The sequence below is a fragment of the Sander lucioperca genome, chromosome 3 (assembly GCF_008315115.2).
Source record: "Sander lucioperca isolate FBNREF2018 chromosome 3, SLUC_FBN_1.2, whole genome shotgun sequence".
Classification (NCBI taxonomy): Eukaryota; Metazoa; Chordata; class Actinopteri; order Perciformes; family Percidae; genus Sander; species Sander lucioperca.
In genome coordinates this window covers 25,678,423-25,698,874 of record NC_050175.1, presented here as the reverse complement: position 1 = coordinate 25,698,874, position 20,452 = coordinate 25,678,423, and the positions used below count along the sequence as shown (strand labels likewise).

General features: G+C 39.0%; 2 protein-coding genes across 3 annotated transcripts; both read right to left on the bottom strand.

Annotated features, from left to right (window-relative positions):
* Nucleotides 1-2,136: 2,136 nt before the first annotated feature.
* Nucleotides 2,137-7,035, bottom strand: gcshb (glycine cleavage system protein H (aminomethyl carrier), b). Its single transcript, XM_031276565.2, has 5 exons — nucleotides 6,783-7,035; nucleotides 5,562-5,641; nucleotides 3,503-3,566; nucleotides 3,270-3,401; nucleotides 2,137-3,176 (listed from the first exon to the last, which is right to left on the bottom strand). The coding sequence occupies exons 1-5, from the start codon at nucleotides 6,931-6,933 to the stop codon at nucleotides 3,079-3,081; spliced, it is 525 nt and encodes a 174-aa protein (XP_031132425.1). The 5' UTR covers nucleotides 6,934-7,035; the 3' UTR covers nucleotides 2,137-3,078.
* Nucleotides 7,036-9,175: 2,140 nt separating this feature from the next.
* On the bottom strand, nucleotides 9,176-18,596 carry kars1 (lysyl-tRNA synthetase 1). 2 transcript variants are annotated; one of them, XM_031324340.2, is made up of 15 exons: nucleotides 18,382-18,596; nucleotides 17,440-17,610; nucleotides 16,973-17,117; nucleotides 16,701-16,866; nucleotides 16,505-16,598; nucleotides 15,839-16,025; nucleotides 14,699-14,824; nucleotides 14,332-14,451; nucleotides 14,030-14,192; nucleotides 12,620-12,793; nucleotides 12,242-12,327; nucleotides 12,057-12,142; nucleotides 11,843-11,969; nucleotides 11,595-11,738; nucleotides 9,176-9,865 (listed from the first exon to the last, which is right to left on the bottom strand). In XM_031324340.2, the coding sequence occupies exons 2-15, from the start codon at nucleotides 17,580-17,582 to the stop codon at nucleotides 9,791-9,793; spliced, it is 1,836 nt and encodes a 611-aa protein (XP_031180200.1). In that variant the 5' UTR covers nucleotides 17,583-17,610; nucleotides 18,382-18,596; the 3' UTR covers nucleotides 9,176-9,790. The 2 variants fall into 2 exon arrangements, with proteins under 2 accessions (XP_031180200.1, XP_031180201.1); XM_031324341.2 differs by lacking the exon at nucleotides 17,440-17,610 and having other exon boundaries at nucleotides 18,382-18,593.
* Between the last annotated feature and the right edge of the window lie 1,856 nt (nucleotides 18,597-20,452).

The following is a 20,452-nucleotide window of genomic DNA, read 5'->3' as shown; positions in this document are numbered from 1 at the left end:
ACACTTAAATCCGGTCATTTCTATGTGTTAAGTATGATTCTTGAAAGACTAAAGAAAAACAAAATGGGTCAGGGTGTCCCTCTGTTTAAATTGTTATTAGCATTTCTTGTTGGAGAGTCAGTTAACAGTAGAGATGACCTGCTTTTTTGCCCTTGCTCCTGATCCGAGTCCTTTCATATTGAAAGAGAATATTATAAGTACGATTCAATATGCAAACGTGTCTGTTTCTCTGGTAGGTAGGAGTTGAGTGGGGAGGATTTAAAATCTATGACCAGGGGCCCATTGTCTCATAATCCATCCTCCTCACATGAAAACAAGGTTTGCCTCTCCATGTGCTGTAGGCACAGAAAACAGTGGAAGTAACCCTGCTCTATAAATCGATATAATAAAGTAAAGCTGCATGGGCAATATATCAATATTGGGATATGAGACTAGATATCGTCTTCGATTTTGAATATCAAAATATGACATAAGTGTTGTCTTTTCCTGGGTTTTAAAGGCTGCATTTCAGTAGTGATGCCATTTTCTTACCAGACTGTTCTAGCTCTTCTATTTGTGCCTTTATTCACTTAGTTATTATATTCACATTACTGATTTATCAAAAAATCTCATTGTGTAAATATTTAGTGAAAGCACCAGTGGTCAAGCCTACAATATCGATATTGAGGTATTTGGTCAGAAATATGGTGATATTTGATTTCCTCCATATCGCTCAGCCCTATAATAAAGACATGTTATGTGGTTATATTTATAATTACATGCTACAAAACTCAGGTCTGTTATATGTAAAAATGATGACTCATCCCGTTTATGGGAGCATGAATCAGAAGAGGAGAGCACTGACCTAGGAAAGCTTCTGTGAAACTTGACACCTTGATTTTAGTGGGACACAAGAACCAAATGAACATCAACTGTGAAAAATAAATTCATGTTTTAGCTTTAACTAGTGACTGCTATTATCATTGTTTGTGCCTGTCTGGTTCATGTATCCTTCCATTATTTATTTATATATATATATATTTATATTTGTCATATATGGCATGGGGTACTTTCCATGAAATCATCTCTCAATGCAAATCAAACCAGCTATTAGGCTAACCGACATAAAACCATGCCAATCTCTAGGTATGGTGAAGGGTATGTGATGATGTGGGGCTATTTTAATTCCAAAGGAACTTTATCAGGATGCATAGTATCCTGGATCCATGAAATAACTGGCCTTTAAAAATTGGGGGAATTTAACATAGGGGTGTACTCACTTTTGTTGCCAGCGGTTTAGACATTAATGGCTGTGTTGTTATTTTGAGGGGACAGCATATTTACACTGTTATACAAGCTGTACACGTAATACTTTACATTGTAGCAAAGTGTAATTTCTTCAGTGTTGTCCCATTAAAAGATATAATGAAATATTTACTCAAATGTGAGTTTACTCACTTTTGTGAAATACTGTATATATATATATATATATATATATATATATATATATATATATATATATATATATATATAGCAGTCTAAAGATTAAATAAAACAATTAATTATACATTGGTATCAGGGACCTTAATAATCAGGACATTTCTGTAATTCGTACAGTTTTTTATTCAAGACAATGGACATTTAACGATGATGCACAGCACTGTGTAGAAAAAAAGGCCACATTAGTCTCCACTAATAAGGATACTTACTTATTTCTTACTAATTCCGTGTCTAAACACGTGAATACATTTTTCTGCGCATTGCTGTCTGAACTTGTTTCTCAGCACGTCCCTGAGTCAGTGTACTCTTAGAACACAATGGACTATAAAGAAGATAATCATACTGTATGTCTAGATCAAATGAAACAGCTTTCATAACTTACTTGTTGCAGTGATCCTAAACCGTGCCATAGACGTAGGTTTAAAGTAAAAAAAAATATGTCAAAAGCTTCTGCTTCATTGATATTACTGATGCATAAGTGGGTTACTTTTAAGAACCTGGTTGATGAGGGTTTTATTAATTGAATTTCCCTTCACTTTCTGAAAGACATCCAAATACAGTCTAATTTAAATACTTTTTAAAATCCTAATAAAGAAACAAAATGGAACCATGATCCCCTCAAGCTATAATATAACAAGAAATGGCTGTTAAAATGCATTTTAAGAGAATCATGTTTTATTATTTTGGAGTAAAAAGGTATCAGTACAGAGAAATATGCTGTTTTTTGGAAGACGTGAATTATACACAATTTGGTCAGCACAATATAATTTCTCTTTAGGAAGTTATTGTAAGAACATTTGGTTATAAAGTAAGTCATTTGATACAAATATTAATATTATTATAGAATAAAGCATGTGGCAATATTTCAGCAAGTCAGTTTTAGCCAGGAAAACAAATTACAGCTTTTATTTTCCATTATCAGCCTGAGAGTCCAGTTTTTTGTCCAGTCACTGATTTTAAAACCACTGCTTCATTAATCATTGATCAACTGCAATCTGTCTATCTTCACACGAGGGCAAAGGTCAAGGTGTGTGGAAACTATAACAAGCAACAAGAAGCAGCATGCTCTGTCAGCACACGTACTGCTGCACAGCAACATGATATGAACATGAACAAAGTAGATGTTAAGTTATATTGTCCTTGTTGCTGTGTGAATTGGTGCCATCTTGACACCAATGCCATTACAACACATCTGCATGTTTACTGCAGTTGCCAAGAATGTGATTTGTATTCAATTTTAAAGGTGTTGGTAGGCGGGGGAAATCACAGAGGTGTCAGGACCAAATTTTATTAAATGAATGTGACACGGCTCTTACAATCACTTTTCAGTTGTTTATGACATCAGTGCACATGGAGCAAAACACGATAAACAAGTATATTGACAGATCTTGAAAGTAAGAGCCTTTAAGGTTGGCTAGTAGCTATACAAATTCTAACTTAAGTGGAAGATGTTACTGAGGATTTTTTATTATTATTTTGATAGCACATTTCCAGTATCAAAATAAATACCACAGATAAGTGTCACAAGATGTTAGTAACCCTGCCTACTAATCTTTGATTGCAATTACATTATAAAAACAGCACAGTGAGCTTATCCATTTATTCTTCAAGTGACTTAATAAATTTATCATATGCAGCTTGATCCATGAGGCCTTCGAGTTCTTCAGGCTTTTCAATCGTCATCTTGATTAGCCACCCTGAAAAGTAAGAGTTCATAAAAACATTTTTTATCTGGCAACAAATCTACTGGGAGAAATGTAGAAAAGAAAAGCCATTACTGCGGCACTTACCCTCTGCATAGCAGGCTTTATTAACAAGTCCAGGATTGTCTGCCAGCTCTGTGTTGATTTCAGTCACTTCCCCTGCCAGTGGTGAATATAGCTCACTGGCAGCCTTTACGCTTTCCAAGGCACCAAACTCCTCTAACACACACACACACACACACACACACACACACACACAATGAGCAATACTGCTGGACTCAATAACTTTCAAAAACGTGCAGTTTATTTCATGCTCTTACCCAATGGTTCAAGTCTTTGGCCAACTTCAGGGAGTCCACAGTATACCACATCACCTAATGCTTCCTAAAATAAAAGAAGAAACTGTATGAATTATATAAAAGTGAGTACAAGCTGTAATCCATGAATGTGTTACATGTAATTCTGTATTTTGAAACATTTAAGGCTGTCTATTTTCTATATTTGTTAATTGTCAACAAATCCCATTAAAAGGGCAATGCCAACTACGGTAAAGTCAGTCAGTCTATTAATACTTCCCCAGCCTGTCTGTGGTTCTCAAACCACAAGCCCATTTGTTTCCACTGAAGACGAACATCTTTAAAAACAGGTCACAAATATATACTTAATTCTTTTAAAAAACAATAATTAAAACACAGACACTATCTATATACAGACAACATTCAGTAGGATCAATTCATTGTTGGTTTTAGTCTTTTCATTGGGTTTTTTGACAAATATAGAATTTCACCAGACTTATTCTTGAAGTCTACCAACATTTTTAAAAGGCGGCATAGAGTCAGATTTGCAGGGCCATCAGGGAAGGCAAAATCAGAAATCACTTGTCTCAACTTTCCTACTGTTGCAATACTGCCAGTGAAACCATTTATAGGGGACAAATCCATCTAAATATCAAATTATTGGTCACCTTTTTTAAATAATAAAAAGGCATAGTTTAATAATATAAAGAAATGGGATTTTACAGATGAAAGGATGTTAAAAACGATGCACCGTGAGTCCATTCCAAATTGTATCCGTTGTACAATTCTTTTCTTTTTAATTGGTGCACTTGCATCATGCACTTTTATGTCTGCACACCGATGCAAATAGGTGAATCTTCCCATCCCTAACTCATACAGAATAACCTGGAATTGCTGTACCTACGGATAAAGACATTTTCAGGTGTCAGGTGTGCATGTTATCTTAAAATAAGTGTTATACTAAGTGAGTGTTTAAGTTAGCAGAGACTAAATACATTGTCCTAGACCACCAGAAATGACTGTGCTATTAAGAACTTTTCTATAATACTATATTCTTTAAGTTTCTATAATAGCTATATATTTTGGGCTACTTTACAAGGCAGGTCAAATTGACCAGTTAGATGTAATATGTCCTAAAGGTAATGGCAGGGCTGTGGTACTTGAGTCCATTTTTTTGAAGTTTTGCACTTGTTTTGGTCTCATGCCTTGTTGGACTCTATTGGCTATTGGAAACTCGTCAAGTTGTTCCTGGCTACTGATTCCAGATCAGTTGTACAGAACATTGCCTAAATTCTATAAATTGATTAGTTTGATGTTAGAAGATAGATCATTTGTGTTTATAAAGCCATCCTAATTGCTTAATCACTACTACTACTACTACTACTACTACTACTACTACTTCTTAACTAACAGGATAAGGAAACTATTTTGAGACTCTGGAGTTGTTGAAGCCGTTTCAGACTCAACAAACTTTAAGGCGTTTTAGAGAACTGCAGGAAAACTGACTTGGTCATTCTTAAAATTAATTTGTTTATAACTTTAACACGCCATGAAGACTATTAGTAGCCTGAAACCTATAAAAGCGTATAAGTGTTAACTATAGTGATTTTTGTTTCCTTTACAGCTTACTCATTTGTTTTACAAGGCTCTTTCATTTACAGTTCACCTTTCCAAGACGCTGTAGGTACAACACATGGTCAGAGTTCTGCTCAGAGTTAACATTCCCAACTAGGAAAACAACGGCTCCAAGTATAGCAATAGATTTTTAAAAGCTGCATTAACACCAAAGACAAAAGACACCTGCCTTCATTCAAAGCTTTGAACATCTAAAGGTAAGTAAGTGCCTGCCCATGCGATTTTCTGCACTCCACTCCAGTTTGGCATTAATCAATTGTCTCGAACAATAGTCATAAAACAGTAAAATTAGCTTGTTACATTATAGTACAGGTGCTGCAGGTGAGGACAAAGTACAGTACTGAACTACAGACATTAGCATATCACTATTGTTTAGATGGCCATCAGTAAACCTCTGAACCAAGTGTGTCATAAATCAAATGATTAGTAAGAACAGCCAACAACCTACCTGGGCATAATTGCTGATACCAACTATGCCAATTCCACCTTCTACTCGCACCCACTCATGCTTATCTGTGAACTTTAGGGCTGCGGAGAAAACAAGGCAATAATTTAGCTTGGAACAGATGAATTCATTTGTGTGAGTCAACAACATGAAACCATGCGAATCATGGATATCACACGGCTCTTGCAGTGAGAAAAATAAACAAACTTGTACAATACATCAAGAGAAGCCCACTAGTGTCAAACCAAGGCACATCATTTGGATGTCCAAAGAACATCTCACTGTACTATGGACCAAAGCTGAAGAGTAGGCTGTTTCTTATGCAACACCATGTGCTGTCAATTATAGTCTGTAGTTTACTGGTTGCATTGAGACAACCTACAAAATGAACTTGTCAAAAACATGAGTATTATGCAGATGCAGTTTTAGATGCTGCTGACCGACAGTGTTGACAGAAAAAGGTGCTGTATCTGGTTGAGTCAGATCTGAAATAAAAATAAAAATTAAAAAAAACTGCTGTCATCTTTACGATACCCTGAGGTACGAATCACAATGCCTCAACAATTCCCAGTATTGGCATCAGACCATGCAGAAAAATACAGGTTTGAACCAGATTGTGAACTGTGCAAGTTGCTGATGCGTGGCCGGGGAGAGCAGTCAGTCCTAAGAGCGGAATATTCCTGCTATAAAAGAGCTGAAGTAATATTTTTTCTGATTATTAAAATGCGTGAGACCCTTTAACATTTCACAGGGAGGAAGAATGATGAATGAAAGCAACAACTAGAAGAAGAAAACATTTAATTAACATTTATTTTTATTAATTCATCACTATTTATCAGGATCATGGGTGACTGTTTAATAAGCTACTTGGTGCACGCGACATAGGTAATTCGTTGTTTGCAGTCAATAATTAACATCCCAATTTGGAGCTCGTGGTCTGACCGTCTGTCAATGACATAAAAAAATAAAGCTTCGTTTTATACTTTAACACAACTTAAGTTGCAAAGTTTTTGTAGGCTACTTGACAGCCACCTCCGATTAAAAAACAAACTTTTAGCCGCCCTCCCTGTCGCATTCCTCTGCTCCGTTGTGGGGAAGTAACGTTAGCACCATTATAGCACAAACTGCGTGAGTGGTTTCGCCCATTACAGATAGACAGGAATGTGTGACTAGCCCGCATGTTAGTACAACATTACAGCTCCTTTGGACATGTGCTTTTTTTACCTGTGGAAAGGGCCGAGGTCGTGCTGAGTATTCGCGGATAGTCGCTCCTCCACAGCAGCCGAGTCGCTGAAACCTGCGCTACCGACGACAGCTGAGGCAGTCTGGGAGAAAAGTTTGCAGAGAGGCACCGCAGCGCTGCTCTCATCGCCATCTTCAGTATGTGTGTCCAATATCCAGTCTTGTCTTTCACTTGCACAATTGACCGCGGGAGCGCGCACCATCCCACTGTTTGCGGGCTCCCGTCGGGAGGCAGGAGAACAGGGATGGTGGGAGGAAGGGTCAGCTCGAGTTTAAAACGTGCCGTCTTAAAAAAATATATTCAAATAATGCAGATTGCTTTTTCACTTAATCATTGTTTATCATAACAAATGAGCAGTGTCGAAAAAAGTATTTAGATCTTCTACTTTAGCAAAATTATCTATACTCAACTGTACAAATAATCCATTGCAAATATAAAAGTTACTTAGCCTACTGCCTTTTAAAGTAAAAAAAAGCACTTAAAATACCAAAAATAAAAGAAACGCCCCTTTCAGACTGTTTAATTTTTATCTACCGGTATGTTTTTATTAAAATATTAGTACTAATGCTAAGGATTAAGCATATCGTCTTATGGGTGGTCGAGGTATAGCTAATTCTATACTGTTGGGTAGTTTAATTTACAACAATAGTTGTAGTCGTATGTTTTGCATGTAAAATGTGTAAAGTAACAATGCTGTATAGAACATTTAAATACTCAAGTAATGTAGGACCTAAAAGGTTTACAGTACTTGAGTTAATGTACACTTTCCTCCACCTGCAAATTGATACATGTATAAACAAAAACATATGGCTGTCTTGGAAGCACAAGTGTGGGGTAGCTAATCTTTACCCTGACTGGCCAATCAGATCCAGTCAAAATATAAAACCAGTAATAAGAACAAATGAATGTTGTGGATAGTTAATCTTAATTAGCTAGTTAAAAACAAGAGCCCAAGTGCCTGTGAAGTGGCGGCACACAGTTTCTTCCCTACCCGAAGAGTGAGACAAAACATTTTCTTTCAGAAGTTTTTTTTTTTTTTTTTTTTTTGAGAGTCGGACTTGGTACTTGTGTGTGTAGCTAAGGGTAAGTCCAGTTTTATTATAGTTTAAAGTTAAGTGTTGTGTTTTTATTAGTGAAGGAGTTTGATGGCTAATTGAGTGTGAGAGATGCAGATGTTGGAAGATTTGTGGCTAAATCATGGATTGTTTGCATTTGGTTTAATAACAGTTAATTTGTCTCATTGCTTTCTATTAATGGGCTAAATGCACTTTTTGAAGGTTGAGATAAGAACTTTAACACACCACAGCACCAGAGGAACCAGGCCTCTAAAAACGAGATGGTGAAGCATATCCACCTGTTGCTGAAATGAAAAGGTGCACATCACCTTGATGGCCTGCATCCTCACAGCCGAAGAGATCATCAAGCCTACTGTGAGCTTTGCGGCAGACACTAAGATGAGACTCCATATAGTATTAACATCCCCATCCAAAGAGAGGAAACAGGGAAAAAAAGAGAGCTAAGCTGGAGCAGCATCTGCAGGAAGAGCGAACCAGGGAGGTCTTCTCCGCAGAGATTTACCTTTTTATGTTGCACTCCTACAGGGGCAAAAAATGTGTTAAGTTACCTTTAATTAAACACAAAACAGAAATTGGGGGAAAGAAAATAAATTTGAGATGAAATATGACATAACAGATACTAATAATTAACAAATCATAAAGATGTCTTTTTAAAGTAACTTTTCTCACTTCATTTAAAAATGCAGTTATCGAAAGACAGACAAATAATTTAAATAGTTTGTCTCATTTAAAGGAACACGCCGACTTATTGGTACTTTAGCTTATTCACCGTAACCCCCAGAGTAAGACAAGTCGATACATACCCTGCTCATGTCTGTGCGTGTTGTAACGCTGTCTGACTGTTCCACCGGTAGCTTAGCCTTGCACAGAACCTGCAGGTAACTGGTTCCAACTAGCCTACTGCTCCAAATAAGTGACAAAATAACGCCAACATGTTCCTATTTACATGTTGTGATTTGTAGAGTCACAGCGTGTACAAAAAACAACGTAACATGAGACACAGCCATATTCTAACCGTAAACAAACTGGGAACTATATTCTCAGAAAGGCGAAGCTCTGCTACTTCTGCTACTTGGGCGGAGTGATTTGCTTTGCAGCAAGCCGTGAATAAGCTAAAGTCCCAATAAGTCGGCGTGTTCCTTTAAAAGAAAAAGAGGGGTTATCATTATTACCATCAGAATTATCTAAATCTAAGCCACTGTAAATCTGATAATATGCTATAAACTCTTAGGCTCTCAAAATACATTGAATTTTGTTCTGTCAAAGACAGACCACAATCATCACAAGAGAGCAAACAATGTTGATTCATATGCACTTTATTCAGACATACCCATGTTTAAACATCTTGGCAGAGGAGTACATAATGTATGGAGTCTATGAAAAGTCTCAGAGACAGAATATAAGCATACCTGGTAAAAAACAGATGAATATACTTAAAATATTAGAGGTTCTTGAGCTTTGTTATGTGGTGTATCTACTCTGTATTTGGTAGCCAGAATAAAGCACCCCTTGAAGTATCTCAAAGTATTTTCAAAAATATTATCCAAGTTTGCAGAGAACAGCAGATCACGCATGACTTTCTGATCAAACACCACTGATTTACTGTCTAGATGACACCAAGGATTAAAATGTCTCCTTACACCAAACAAGGAGGACACACCCAAATATGATGGCAAAAGTGTAAGAAATACAAAAGAAAAAAAAAAGAAGCATTCGTCATCGTTTACCAACCAACCAACCATATAACTGAGAAGATGATTTCCCTTAATGACAGCAAGGATCAAACATTTGACAGACTAACATTAATAAAACACAAAACCTGTAGGCTCCACTGATGACCAAAGTGAGGTAAAGGCTCCTACTCCATACGGACTCCTGCACAGATCTGATAGTAGGAGAGGTCAGAGGTCATGTCAGACGGAGGTGCCCTCTGTGGGTGCTGATGTCTTATTGTCGTCGGGCTTCATGGCTGGGAAGAGCAACACCTCCTGTGAAAGAACAAAACTGTCAGAGGGGTTTTTCTCTTACAGCATGAACATAAAAGAAGACGACTCCTCCTGAGATGCACTGGGGGAAGGCACCATGTGGTCACACATACCACAGGATCTTATTTTACTGTAATTTGTTACTTTGAAAGTCTTTTTATAATTACGGTTTTGTAATTCATTTTTTTGACACCATGTACCTGAAGGAAATATTAAACGGTTAATAATTTTAGGCTTTTTACGGTCCATTAATGTTGCCTTCAAGTGCCATCAGACTATAGTAACACAAACAGAGAACAAAAAAGGCAAGAATTACATGGAAAAGAGAGGCGAAAGCATGGCTGCTAAGTTACTAACTGATACATTTTACAATTGTGTTCCTTCATGTAACATTGGAAATGGGATTACACACAACTATTATCATCATACACTAATATAATGTTTCTGTTTTCTAATTGTGAACATGCAGACTATAAGACTGTACTCGGTTCACAGCACTAATGATGGGAAAACTGACAGCACTAAACAACTTTCCAGTATAGAATCAAGTGATTTTAGGTTACCATAATTTTGGGTCGACATCTATGTCTGGAGAAATCAATTTTTTAATTTCACTCAACAGATTTCTTTTTGACACTGTCAAAGTTCAGGTCAGTTTGACTCTAAACACTAACACAGTGCCCTATGTTAACCAGAGCTGGAATTTACAGTAATTAGCCAGACTTTCTTATAGCGCAAACAAAAGTTATGTTTACATTCAGTGTTACTAACCAAAAAGCATTGTGTGTATCCCTGAGGTCGAACAAACATTTGCAAGCTGCATTGCAACAGATCTTTAAAGTATTTAAATCATGTATTGTTAACATCCATGTTTACTAGCTTGCCTCTTCTTACCTGGTTTTGTTGTGAATTACAACTACCTGTTGATCAGTATAAACGTGTGAAACCATTAGCACTTGCATGCATGCGAGTCCTTGTGAGACAAACCACTCATATGGCGTTTTTCCATTACATGGTACCTGCTCGACTCGCCTCGACTCTACTCGCCTCGACACACTGTGCGTCCGTTTTCCATTGCAGATTTTAGTACCGCCTCAGCGTGGCTGGTCGTTATGCTTACGTATCGATGCACACACCAGCGCACAAGTATAAACATCAGGCCACTTGAGTTTGTTTTACAGTTCTGTGGAGGCTCCACACAGAGCTTTCGCCGTAGCCTGTGTAGCCTATGTAAAAGTGGCCTGATGTTTATACTTGTGCGATGGTGTGTGCGTGGAGCCAGCCATGTGTGTGTGTGTAGTTAGGCTACAGCGAAAGCTCTGCCGGAGCCTCCGCAGAACTGTAAACAAGCGGCGCCGCAGTAAACTACTGTGACCTAACGCGACACACACACAGAACGTCGAAGATGTGTGTTGCCAGAAGACACATTTTGTTTCAAATTAAGCTGGAGGCAGCAAAAAAAAAAAACAGCTGGCTAAAAAAGTACCTGTTAGCAGGTACCAGGTACTTTTTTTCGTAATGGAAAACCAAAAAAGGCGAGTAGAGTCGAGGCGAGTCGAGCTGGTACCATGTAATGGAAAAGCGCCAATAGAAAAACAGTTCCATAGCGCTACTAGTGGTTAAAAGTCCACAGGGAACATTTAATCCTCCTAACAATCTACTTCGTCATTGAGGTACAAGGACTTAAAAATGGCCGCATCTGCGTGCATCATGATTCATACGACAGCTTTACCTTGATGTTGTTGGAGTCAGTGAGGAACATGGTGAGACGATCGATGCCCATCCCCCAGCCGGCAGTTGGAGGCAGTCCGTATTCCAGAGCTGTGCAGAAGGTCTCATCAACGAACATGGCTTCATCATCACCCTCAGCTTTGGCCTGAAAAAGATCCCACTCGAATTATTAACATGCACCAATATTCCTACTTTCACTGCAACAGTAAAAAAAAAAAAAAAAAAGAAAGTTTATGCTTGTATACACACCATGGCTTGCTGGGCGAAAAGCTGTCTCTGTCTTATTGGATCATTCAACTCAGTGTAAGCATTGCAGATTTCCTTCTTCATCACGAAGAGCTCAAAACGCTCCGTTAGGCCTTTCTCTGATCTGTGCCTGTAACAATTGAGGATGTTTCAGTATGAACCTGGGCACTGCATTTTTAAAAGGATAAATATGGGGTTGAAATAAGTCCTTTCTCACCATTTTGCTAAGGGACTCATGATTTGAGGGTGATCACAAATGAATGTGGGGTTGATACAGGTGACCTCAAGGAAATCTCCAACCAACTGTGGGGGAAATAAGTCATTAGTGACAGACCTTAAAATATAACAATTGAAAAAAGTAATAAAGCGTACATCCGATGGAGATGTTTATCAATAGAGCACCTTGTCAAGGAGACGGGCAGTGGTTCGGGGTTGAGGACATTCAACTCCTTTCTGTGTACAAAGCTTGTCAAAGAATGCACGCGTCTCTGAAGATAAAAAAGTAAAAAGGGAAATATAAAGAGAACTCAGAAATGAGCTTACAGAATATATAAAAATGTAAAATATAGATATAACATGAAGAATAAACTCTACATTTGTGATAGAGACAATGAGATACATATAGAGAAAAATATGTCACAGGAGCAATGCTGTTTATCTAAACTGAGACAAAAAGGCTTCTTTCACTGGCCTCAAAATGGAAAGAAAACAACAAAAGCTACTCTCACATTTCAGAGGTAATTGTCTTCTCACGTAAAGTCCATTTGAATAGATTCTCACCATCACTGTCGTAGCTGGTAGCAGGTGGGAACTTCACTCCCATAATCTTCTCCAGGTCGTGCGTCATGCTGACTCTTCTGAATGGCGGCGTGAAGTCAATCTCACAGGCCTGTCCCTCCGGACCATCAGGGTGATAAGTCACCTTGTATCCTCCAGTGATGTGCTTCACCATTCCTAAAACAGAGAGGACAGCACAGTGTTTTTGCCAGATGACTGACAACTTATTTGGCTCATTAGAACGTTATCTGTAACCAGTGTCGGGTGGAATTAGCAAGCTAACTTCATTAGCTAAATAACATTAACGTTAGCCAGCGGCCGCAGCGGGGGCTGCTCAGTCCCTCCTCTGTTTTTGCCGAGACACAACGTTGACAGCCCCGGAGATGGACAACGTGTTTAGCCATCTCCCGATGTCCGCTGCTGCATCGGCAGAGAGTAAAACAGACGGATCGCAGGCTTTTTGCTGCCGATGGCCTGCTGATTCGGGCATCGCTGTTTTGTTGTATGGTGTCATAGCAACGACTACGACTCACAGCACGCTGACGGATTATGTCCGGTTCAAAAACCACTACAGGAGAGTGGGGAGGGGCAGTTGAAGCATGCACAAACGCTTAAACCGATCATAGCCCAGTTAAGGTGTATACATGGAGGCATACCCCAGTTACTGAAGGAGTTCTCTACCTCTGTTACCCGGGTTATTAGAACTCAGATTTTAAACGGGGTAAGGTGTGTACATGGTGTTTGAGAAATCGGGGTACTGCCTTAACCCAAATATAATCGGTTTTGTAAACGCACTGACTGTGTTAAGTACAGCAGTTTGTTTTTTTATTTGCTCATTGGACGCATTTCTTGTGACTTAACTGAAAAGACATTAAGAAGAAATGGCACAATGGTCAATTTATATATTTAAAATATACAATAAATTCCTGTTGCGATAGTGCCATCCTCAATGACGAATATGAATGAATACATTTGCGCCGGAATTGTCCTTTAACAAGAGTGCCAAAAATAGGCATGTAAGTAAAATGTATTGATAAAGCGCTTTTCACAGACTTGAGTCACAAAGTTCTTTACAGGGGTATAACACAAAAATCCAATACATAATGAGACATGATCGTATAAAATAAGTTTGTAGGAAAAAAGAAGAGGAAGAATCCGCGCCAGGGTTGATTTTTATTATTCTTAGTATTACACAATAATACTAAGAAGGCAGACCAGGTGCACACCAGTCAACCAAACGCCTGTCTGAACAGGTACGTCTAGATAAAGACATACCTATTTAGACAGGTGTTTGCTGCGTCGAGGACTGAGCCTCTGTATATGGGCGCACGCTCTACCAGGTGAGCTACCCTGGCGACCAGCTAGCATTCTATTAACTATTTCTCACTATGCTCACTATGTGTTTTCACTTACCTGAGAGTAGTTTCTCTGTGATTTCCATCAAGTCATGGTAATCAGCATATGCCATGTAGAATTCACAGGTGGTGAACTCTGGATTGTGAGTGAGATCGATGCCTTCATTCCTGAACTGACGACCAATCTCATACACTCTGTCTATTCCACCAACCACAAGCATCTGTGGTAAATATATGATGTGCAGCGTTAATATTTGACCAATGTAAAAAAAAAAATCTCCACAAGCCAGGCCCCTGGTAGTGATTGGTTACCGAGAAGGACAGTTCTTGAAAGTGATGGGTGACTGAAAAGCATATTACCTTGTGGTAGAGCTCAGGCGCAATCCTCATGTACAGGTTCATATCCAGCTCGTTGTGGTAAGTAACGAATGGACGGGCCACTGCTCCACCAGGAATAACGTTCATCATTGGTGTCTCAATCTAAAGTAACAACAAACATGACTCAGCAAACTAGCTTACGCTGACTAATTCTAACTGCCTTAAATGTGGAACTAATTTAAAAAACTAGAGCATTATAAAATCCCTACTTTTTGTATAAATTCAAATGTTAATTGGTGTATACACGTACAACTTTTTCCACTCAAACTTCAAACTTAAGATATACTGTTTAATTAATTGTGTGACGTCAACCCGGATGTCTCATCACACTAAAGACACCAATTCTTACCTCCAAAAAGCCCAGCTGGTCCAGGAAGCTGCGCAGGTATGTGATGATTTTGGAGCGAGTTATAAACTTTTGCCTCACGTAGTCATTGAGAATCAGATCCAAGTAGCGTTGGCGAAATCGTGTTTCCTTTAAAAGAAATTACACAGTGGTGAGACAAAAATGCTTCAACATTGCTTATTGCCTTTTGTAATGACTGGTCACTTTGTCATCTTCCCATCACCACAGGCTATTGTGAACATAATTCAGTAAAATTAACATCACTTTAACACTGAAAAGCTTTACGGTTTTCCACTTTGTGACACTGCAACAGGGGCTGGCTGATAATAAAAACAAAACACTAATATAATGAAAAGCATTTTGAACTGATGTCAAAATCAGTTCTGCTAGATTCTTATTCTCTGGTAAGAGTCATGTGTCCTCTAACGCCACAGTTTCTGAAAAGACCACAAATCTCGCAGGTAACATTGTACCAGATAAACTGGAATCTTCGGCACATATGAAATGTTCTCACAGTGAAACTTTGACTAGTCGCAGCAGAAAAACTTCTAATATCAATTATAGCTCTATTCCATTGTAGGTGTAAGCGGGGCGGCATATACGACGATATACTTGTCATGTTGCTGCACACTCACTCCAACAATCATCTGCCATCATGTTTTCAGTGAGCAAACAAAAATCAAACACTGCTACAATGGTTAAGAGCTGCTGTGCAATCGACTCCACAAACAGATGAAGGTAAACATTTTGTCCAACAGGAGAAAAGCAACATAAAACATTGAGTTTAACATTGTGTTCCTCCAAATATTGCAGCTCTACACTTTTGATTTAGCCATGTGTTGGTTTGTTTTGTCCCTCAGTGATGGTGTGGAGGTAACGTCTATGCTTAGCCTCTATACCACAGCCATGACACCTGTGTTTGACAAATCAAACTTACATGCTTAACTTAAATGCCAATGCCCTAAATATATATTGTATGTACATTGAAAATAGTGGGACTTAAGAACTAATCCTTCGACTCTATGTAGTCCACTCTCCCTTCGAAATGTAGTATTTGCAGTAACTGTGATTTAGTGTCTTTTTGAGAAAAAGGGACAAAGTGCATCTCTCACTAACTGAGTGTCTAATCATGATGGGCATTACCTTGTCTTTGAGGCCAAAGTGGAGGTGGGGCAACATGTGCAAACATGGTGATAGTAGGGTCATCTCGATGGGAATGATGCTCAGCTCCCCTTTTTTTGTCTTCCCTGGGTTACCGCGAACACCGATAATATCACCGCGCCGCAGTTTGTTGTTGATGGCTACAAAGGCCTCCTCAGACTTGTAACCCCTGACAGAGTGAAAGAAGACCACTCACTGCACTCTCAATTAACCACATAATGAAAAACAAACAGTTAGAGGTGCAATGATATACCAAATAACGTTTCACAACACAGAAATGTGACATCTGACTGAAATAATCACATAATCAAGTAAACTTTATGATCAGTATAGTGGTTTTGCAGTCTGTGGTTTTTTTTAAATGCAAATAGCCAATGAATTCCCTACATAACAGTACAAACATTTGCTGCAATAATGTGCACTGACTCAGTGTGTGACACCATGGAGCTTCCCAAGAGGCTGAACACGCTTTACTAGTTTTCCTTCACATCCTCTCTTTTCTGCTCCATGCCAGGTATAATTTTAACTTGTAAACAACTTCACCAACAACTTTCCATGCCACTCTGTACAAATCTCCATCCGTTTGCAGTCATGATGCCTCTAAATATCAGTACAATCAGTTTTTTTACCAAGGATATCATTCTGTACCTTGAGTTTGCCATGACTTGCAACTTGACGCCTTCACCTCGCAGGTCGTAGAAAATCAGCTTGGCACCAGAAGCCCTCTTTGCATGGACGCGGCCTGTTAAAATTATATATCAAGTTTAACAGGTTATCTACTGATGGATTACACTGCACATATAAAATGGCAAATATGTTTAATATCATAAAATATTCCTGGTACCCGACACATTGAGAACAACATCAGTCAGCTGGTCTCCAGGTTGTAGATTGTTGTATTTCTCGATGAACTCTGTAAGTGACAAGTCTACATGATACTTGTGAGGGTAGGGGTCCTCTGCTGTGCCCTTCAGGTCCTCAATGGCCTGGGTGCGGATCTTGTAATATTGCTATGTTAGAGAGAAACAAATTATTGCATTTATACAAAAAAACATTAAAAAAAATTAAGGGTATAATAAGTAAAAAGTAAAGTATATGATCAGATAAATCTCTCACATTTGGGTCAAGTGTCTCCTCATCCAACCCACAGGCATTTTGTGCCGCCTGGTCATTGGATTCCTGTTTTTGCTCCACCTGCTCTTTGACCTTGGCTTCTTTCTCAGCCGCCTTCTTTTCGGCTTTCATTCGTCTCTTCAGCTCACTGATGAGTAAGAAAGGAGCAATCAAAGATGAGTCAAAGGTTAGATATTTATTCATAATATTCATATTTTCGATATAGAAGTTTGCTGTCAATGATGCAACTACAACTGAAGTTGCATGGATGTTCCAACTGCTTAACAAAACGTAACAACTGCATGTTTTATGCTTTTCTGGTGTTTAAAATAAAATAAAATAAAACAAGGCCACGGCACAATCAACTACTAACAGAGACAAACACTCATGCGGAAGGGGAAAGGGGACCTCATTTTCTCCGATGACAAAAGGTTGGTTGTTTTTCTCATTGAAATGGAAAAGCCACCAACCTTTTGTCACCTCTCCAACGGATCCCGTAAATTTGAGCAGGGACTGTAGTTGTACATGGGGGTGCACATTTTAACCACTGTCCCCTGACCCCAAAGGTAAGTTGGCACAGCTGCTGCCTGGCTGCCCTGACCAGACACAGCATGCTGAGCTACCAGAGTCAGCAGACAGACCTGAAAAAATAGACATATATACAAAGACAGTGTAGCTTACAGCATATACAGTAGAGGCTGTCTTTGGCCCACCAGGCAAAATGATATACTAGATGAATATAACTACTAGTCTGCACCAAGACCCTCGCCAGATCACAAATTCAGTCAATAAGGTAAAAACACGTTAGTAAGGTTTACTCGTAGTGAATCAGATTAGGTTTACTTTTGGTTAGCCAGGGGTGTGTCGGAGACATTAGACTAAGTCAGATATAGTAACGTTAAGCTAGCAAGATCGAAGAACAAACAGTTAGCATGATTTAAGAATTGTTCAGACGCCTCTATACCCCTAAAATACATAATAAAGTACTCTACTAGAGAAATGTAACATTAAATATACCATACGTTAAAACCAATATCTGACACAAGGAAACGAAACCACACGATTTTGTGGACTCAACCAATGTATAGAGGCAATTTATTTGATTAAATTGTGGATCTTGTAGTTTTATTGATTAGTAAAAGGCACTACTGTGATTGGCTTCAGCTCATGTCCAGGACTACAACTACCAAGAGACACAAACGAACTGAATCCTGGGATCTGTAGGCTTGTGGCGTCACCATATGGAGCCCTCACTTCGCTATCACCGTTTGACCTGATGCAACGCTTTATAATATTGCATAGCCAAATTAAAACGGTCATAACTGCTAAAACAACAAATTGTTGGAGGAAAACAACAATGCGTCAAGGGTTGATAATGGTTAAAATGCGATGAAATAAAAGATTAAGCTCACTTTTTGCTGAGTTTCTCTCCTTCTACCGCTGTAACGTCAGCCATGTTGTAGATGCTGCGCTCAGAAAGATCAACCGACGCGCACGCACCGCAAAAACGCGAGAACTTGATGGTGCGTTTGGTTGACTGTCGGAAATCAGAAGACTGGAAACTGAGAAGAAGAATACTTCACACAACACAAGTATATGTATATATCCAGAGAGTACCACAAAAACGGCTTGTGGACCATAGAGGCTGCAATTTTCACTAATACCACGAAAGCAGCATGCCTTTTATATAGTGGTGGGGGGCGGGACGCGATTTTTTTTTGTTTTTGCAGGGTGGTAGGGGAAGACACTTGAATATTTATAGGGAACTCATCCCTGATTGGCACGCCCTGACATTCTTACCCTACCTAACCAGAGCCATTTCTCTATCACTCTGAACAAACCAACCCAACCAGAGCAGACAACGAGTACTAGCCATTCAGGGATGAGTTCCCTAATGAATATTCATCAGTCTTCACCTCCCACCCATAGACTGTATATATATAGTCTATGCTCCCACCCTGCAAAAAAAAAAATAAGCGGGCGGGACATGTACTGTTCCTCCTCTGCAGGAGGCTAACAGTTCTCAACAGTCCAGCCCCTCCTCCGGAAGTAAATTTCCCATTCATTTCTCCCATTGACGTCTGGAAAAATACATACATAAAGAGTTTTAGACCATGCCTTAGGCTAACCAGCTACGACGTGACTCATAAGCATACAACATATAATTTCGACTGAAAAAACAAACAGAAAATCCAAAAAAAGTCAAAGGTACAAGACTGTGTACATAGTTTCATTATCTAGCAAATGAACTACTCATCCCATAAACCGCCGCACACCACTGAATAAATGAAGCTACGTTAGTTTAGCTAACAGCTAATTAGGCTAACCCATAGACTGTATATAAGAATGGACCAACAGATCCCGTTGCTCTGGACGGAGACCAGTGTCACTGCCCGATGTGAGTCGAGTGCAGATGTGAGTCGCGCATGCTCAGATTTAAACTGTTTACGGCATAACGTGTCATACTGAAATTTGTGAAATCTATAAAATAATAAACGTTTCTCTTTACATACAATAACAGAAGATGGTAATCATTTCAAAAACGTTGTAGCTATCTATGACTGTTTGGTTGCTAACGTTAGCTCAAAACGCCATTCAAGTGACAGCCTTTGTTGTGTTTGATTGCTAACTTTTAGCTAGCAGTCATTTCAAAAACGTTGTAGCTATCTATGACTGTTTGATTGCTAACGTTAGCTCAAAACGCCATTAAGCGACAGCCTTTATTGTGTTTGACTGCTAACTTGTAGCCAGTAGCAGCAGTCATTCAAAAACGTTTTAGCTATCTATGATTGTTTGATTGCTAACGTTAGCTCATAGACTGTGCGTTAGCTCAAAAAGTCGTTAGCATCTTGTAGGCTACTTGTCGCAAAGTGACGCATGCGCGACTCACATCTGCACTCGACTCACATCGGGCAGTGACAACCAGTGAAGGCCTTTAGAAGCACTTTTCCGGTGAGCGCTGAGCGTTACTGCGCAGCCTCCAACTGAGAGAGACGACGTAAATGTGCCGTGAGCAACGTGTCTGAAAGTTGTAAGTCTTCTGGTAGCTGTGCCAAGAGAAATCTCAATCATTCCCAATCTTGCAGAGACGGAGAGCGTAGGTATATGTAAGGAGATAACATAGGCACAGGCTAATTATTGCTAACTAAAATGCTAGTTAACAATAGTAATTACACTTAAACAGCTAATGTGAGACGAAACTGCCTGCGCGCTTCTCCTGTACTATATGGTAATTTCTCTACTATGCGACAGTAAGTCGCGTGGTTATGACACAATCGTTAGCCTATTTTTATAAAAACGTCTGCTACGGAGCCATAACGTGAGGTACAAGGTAATGGAGCCTTTTCTACATTGTCGTGTTTCTATAGAAATAAACAATGCACAAATAAAGTCTTTAAACTCTTCAGATGTAAAGTTATTCGCTGTCAAAGTGGCGCCAAAATGAATGGCAGTCAATGGAATGCTAATGGAGGGTGATCGCTT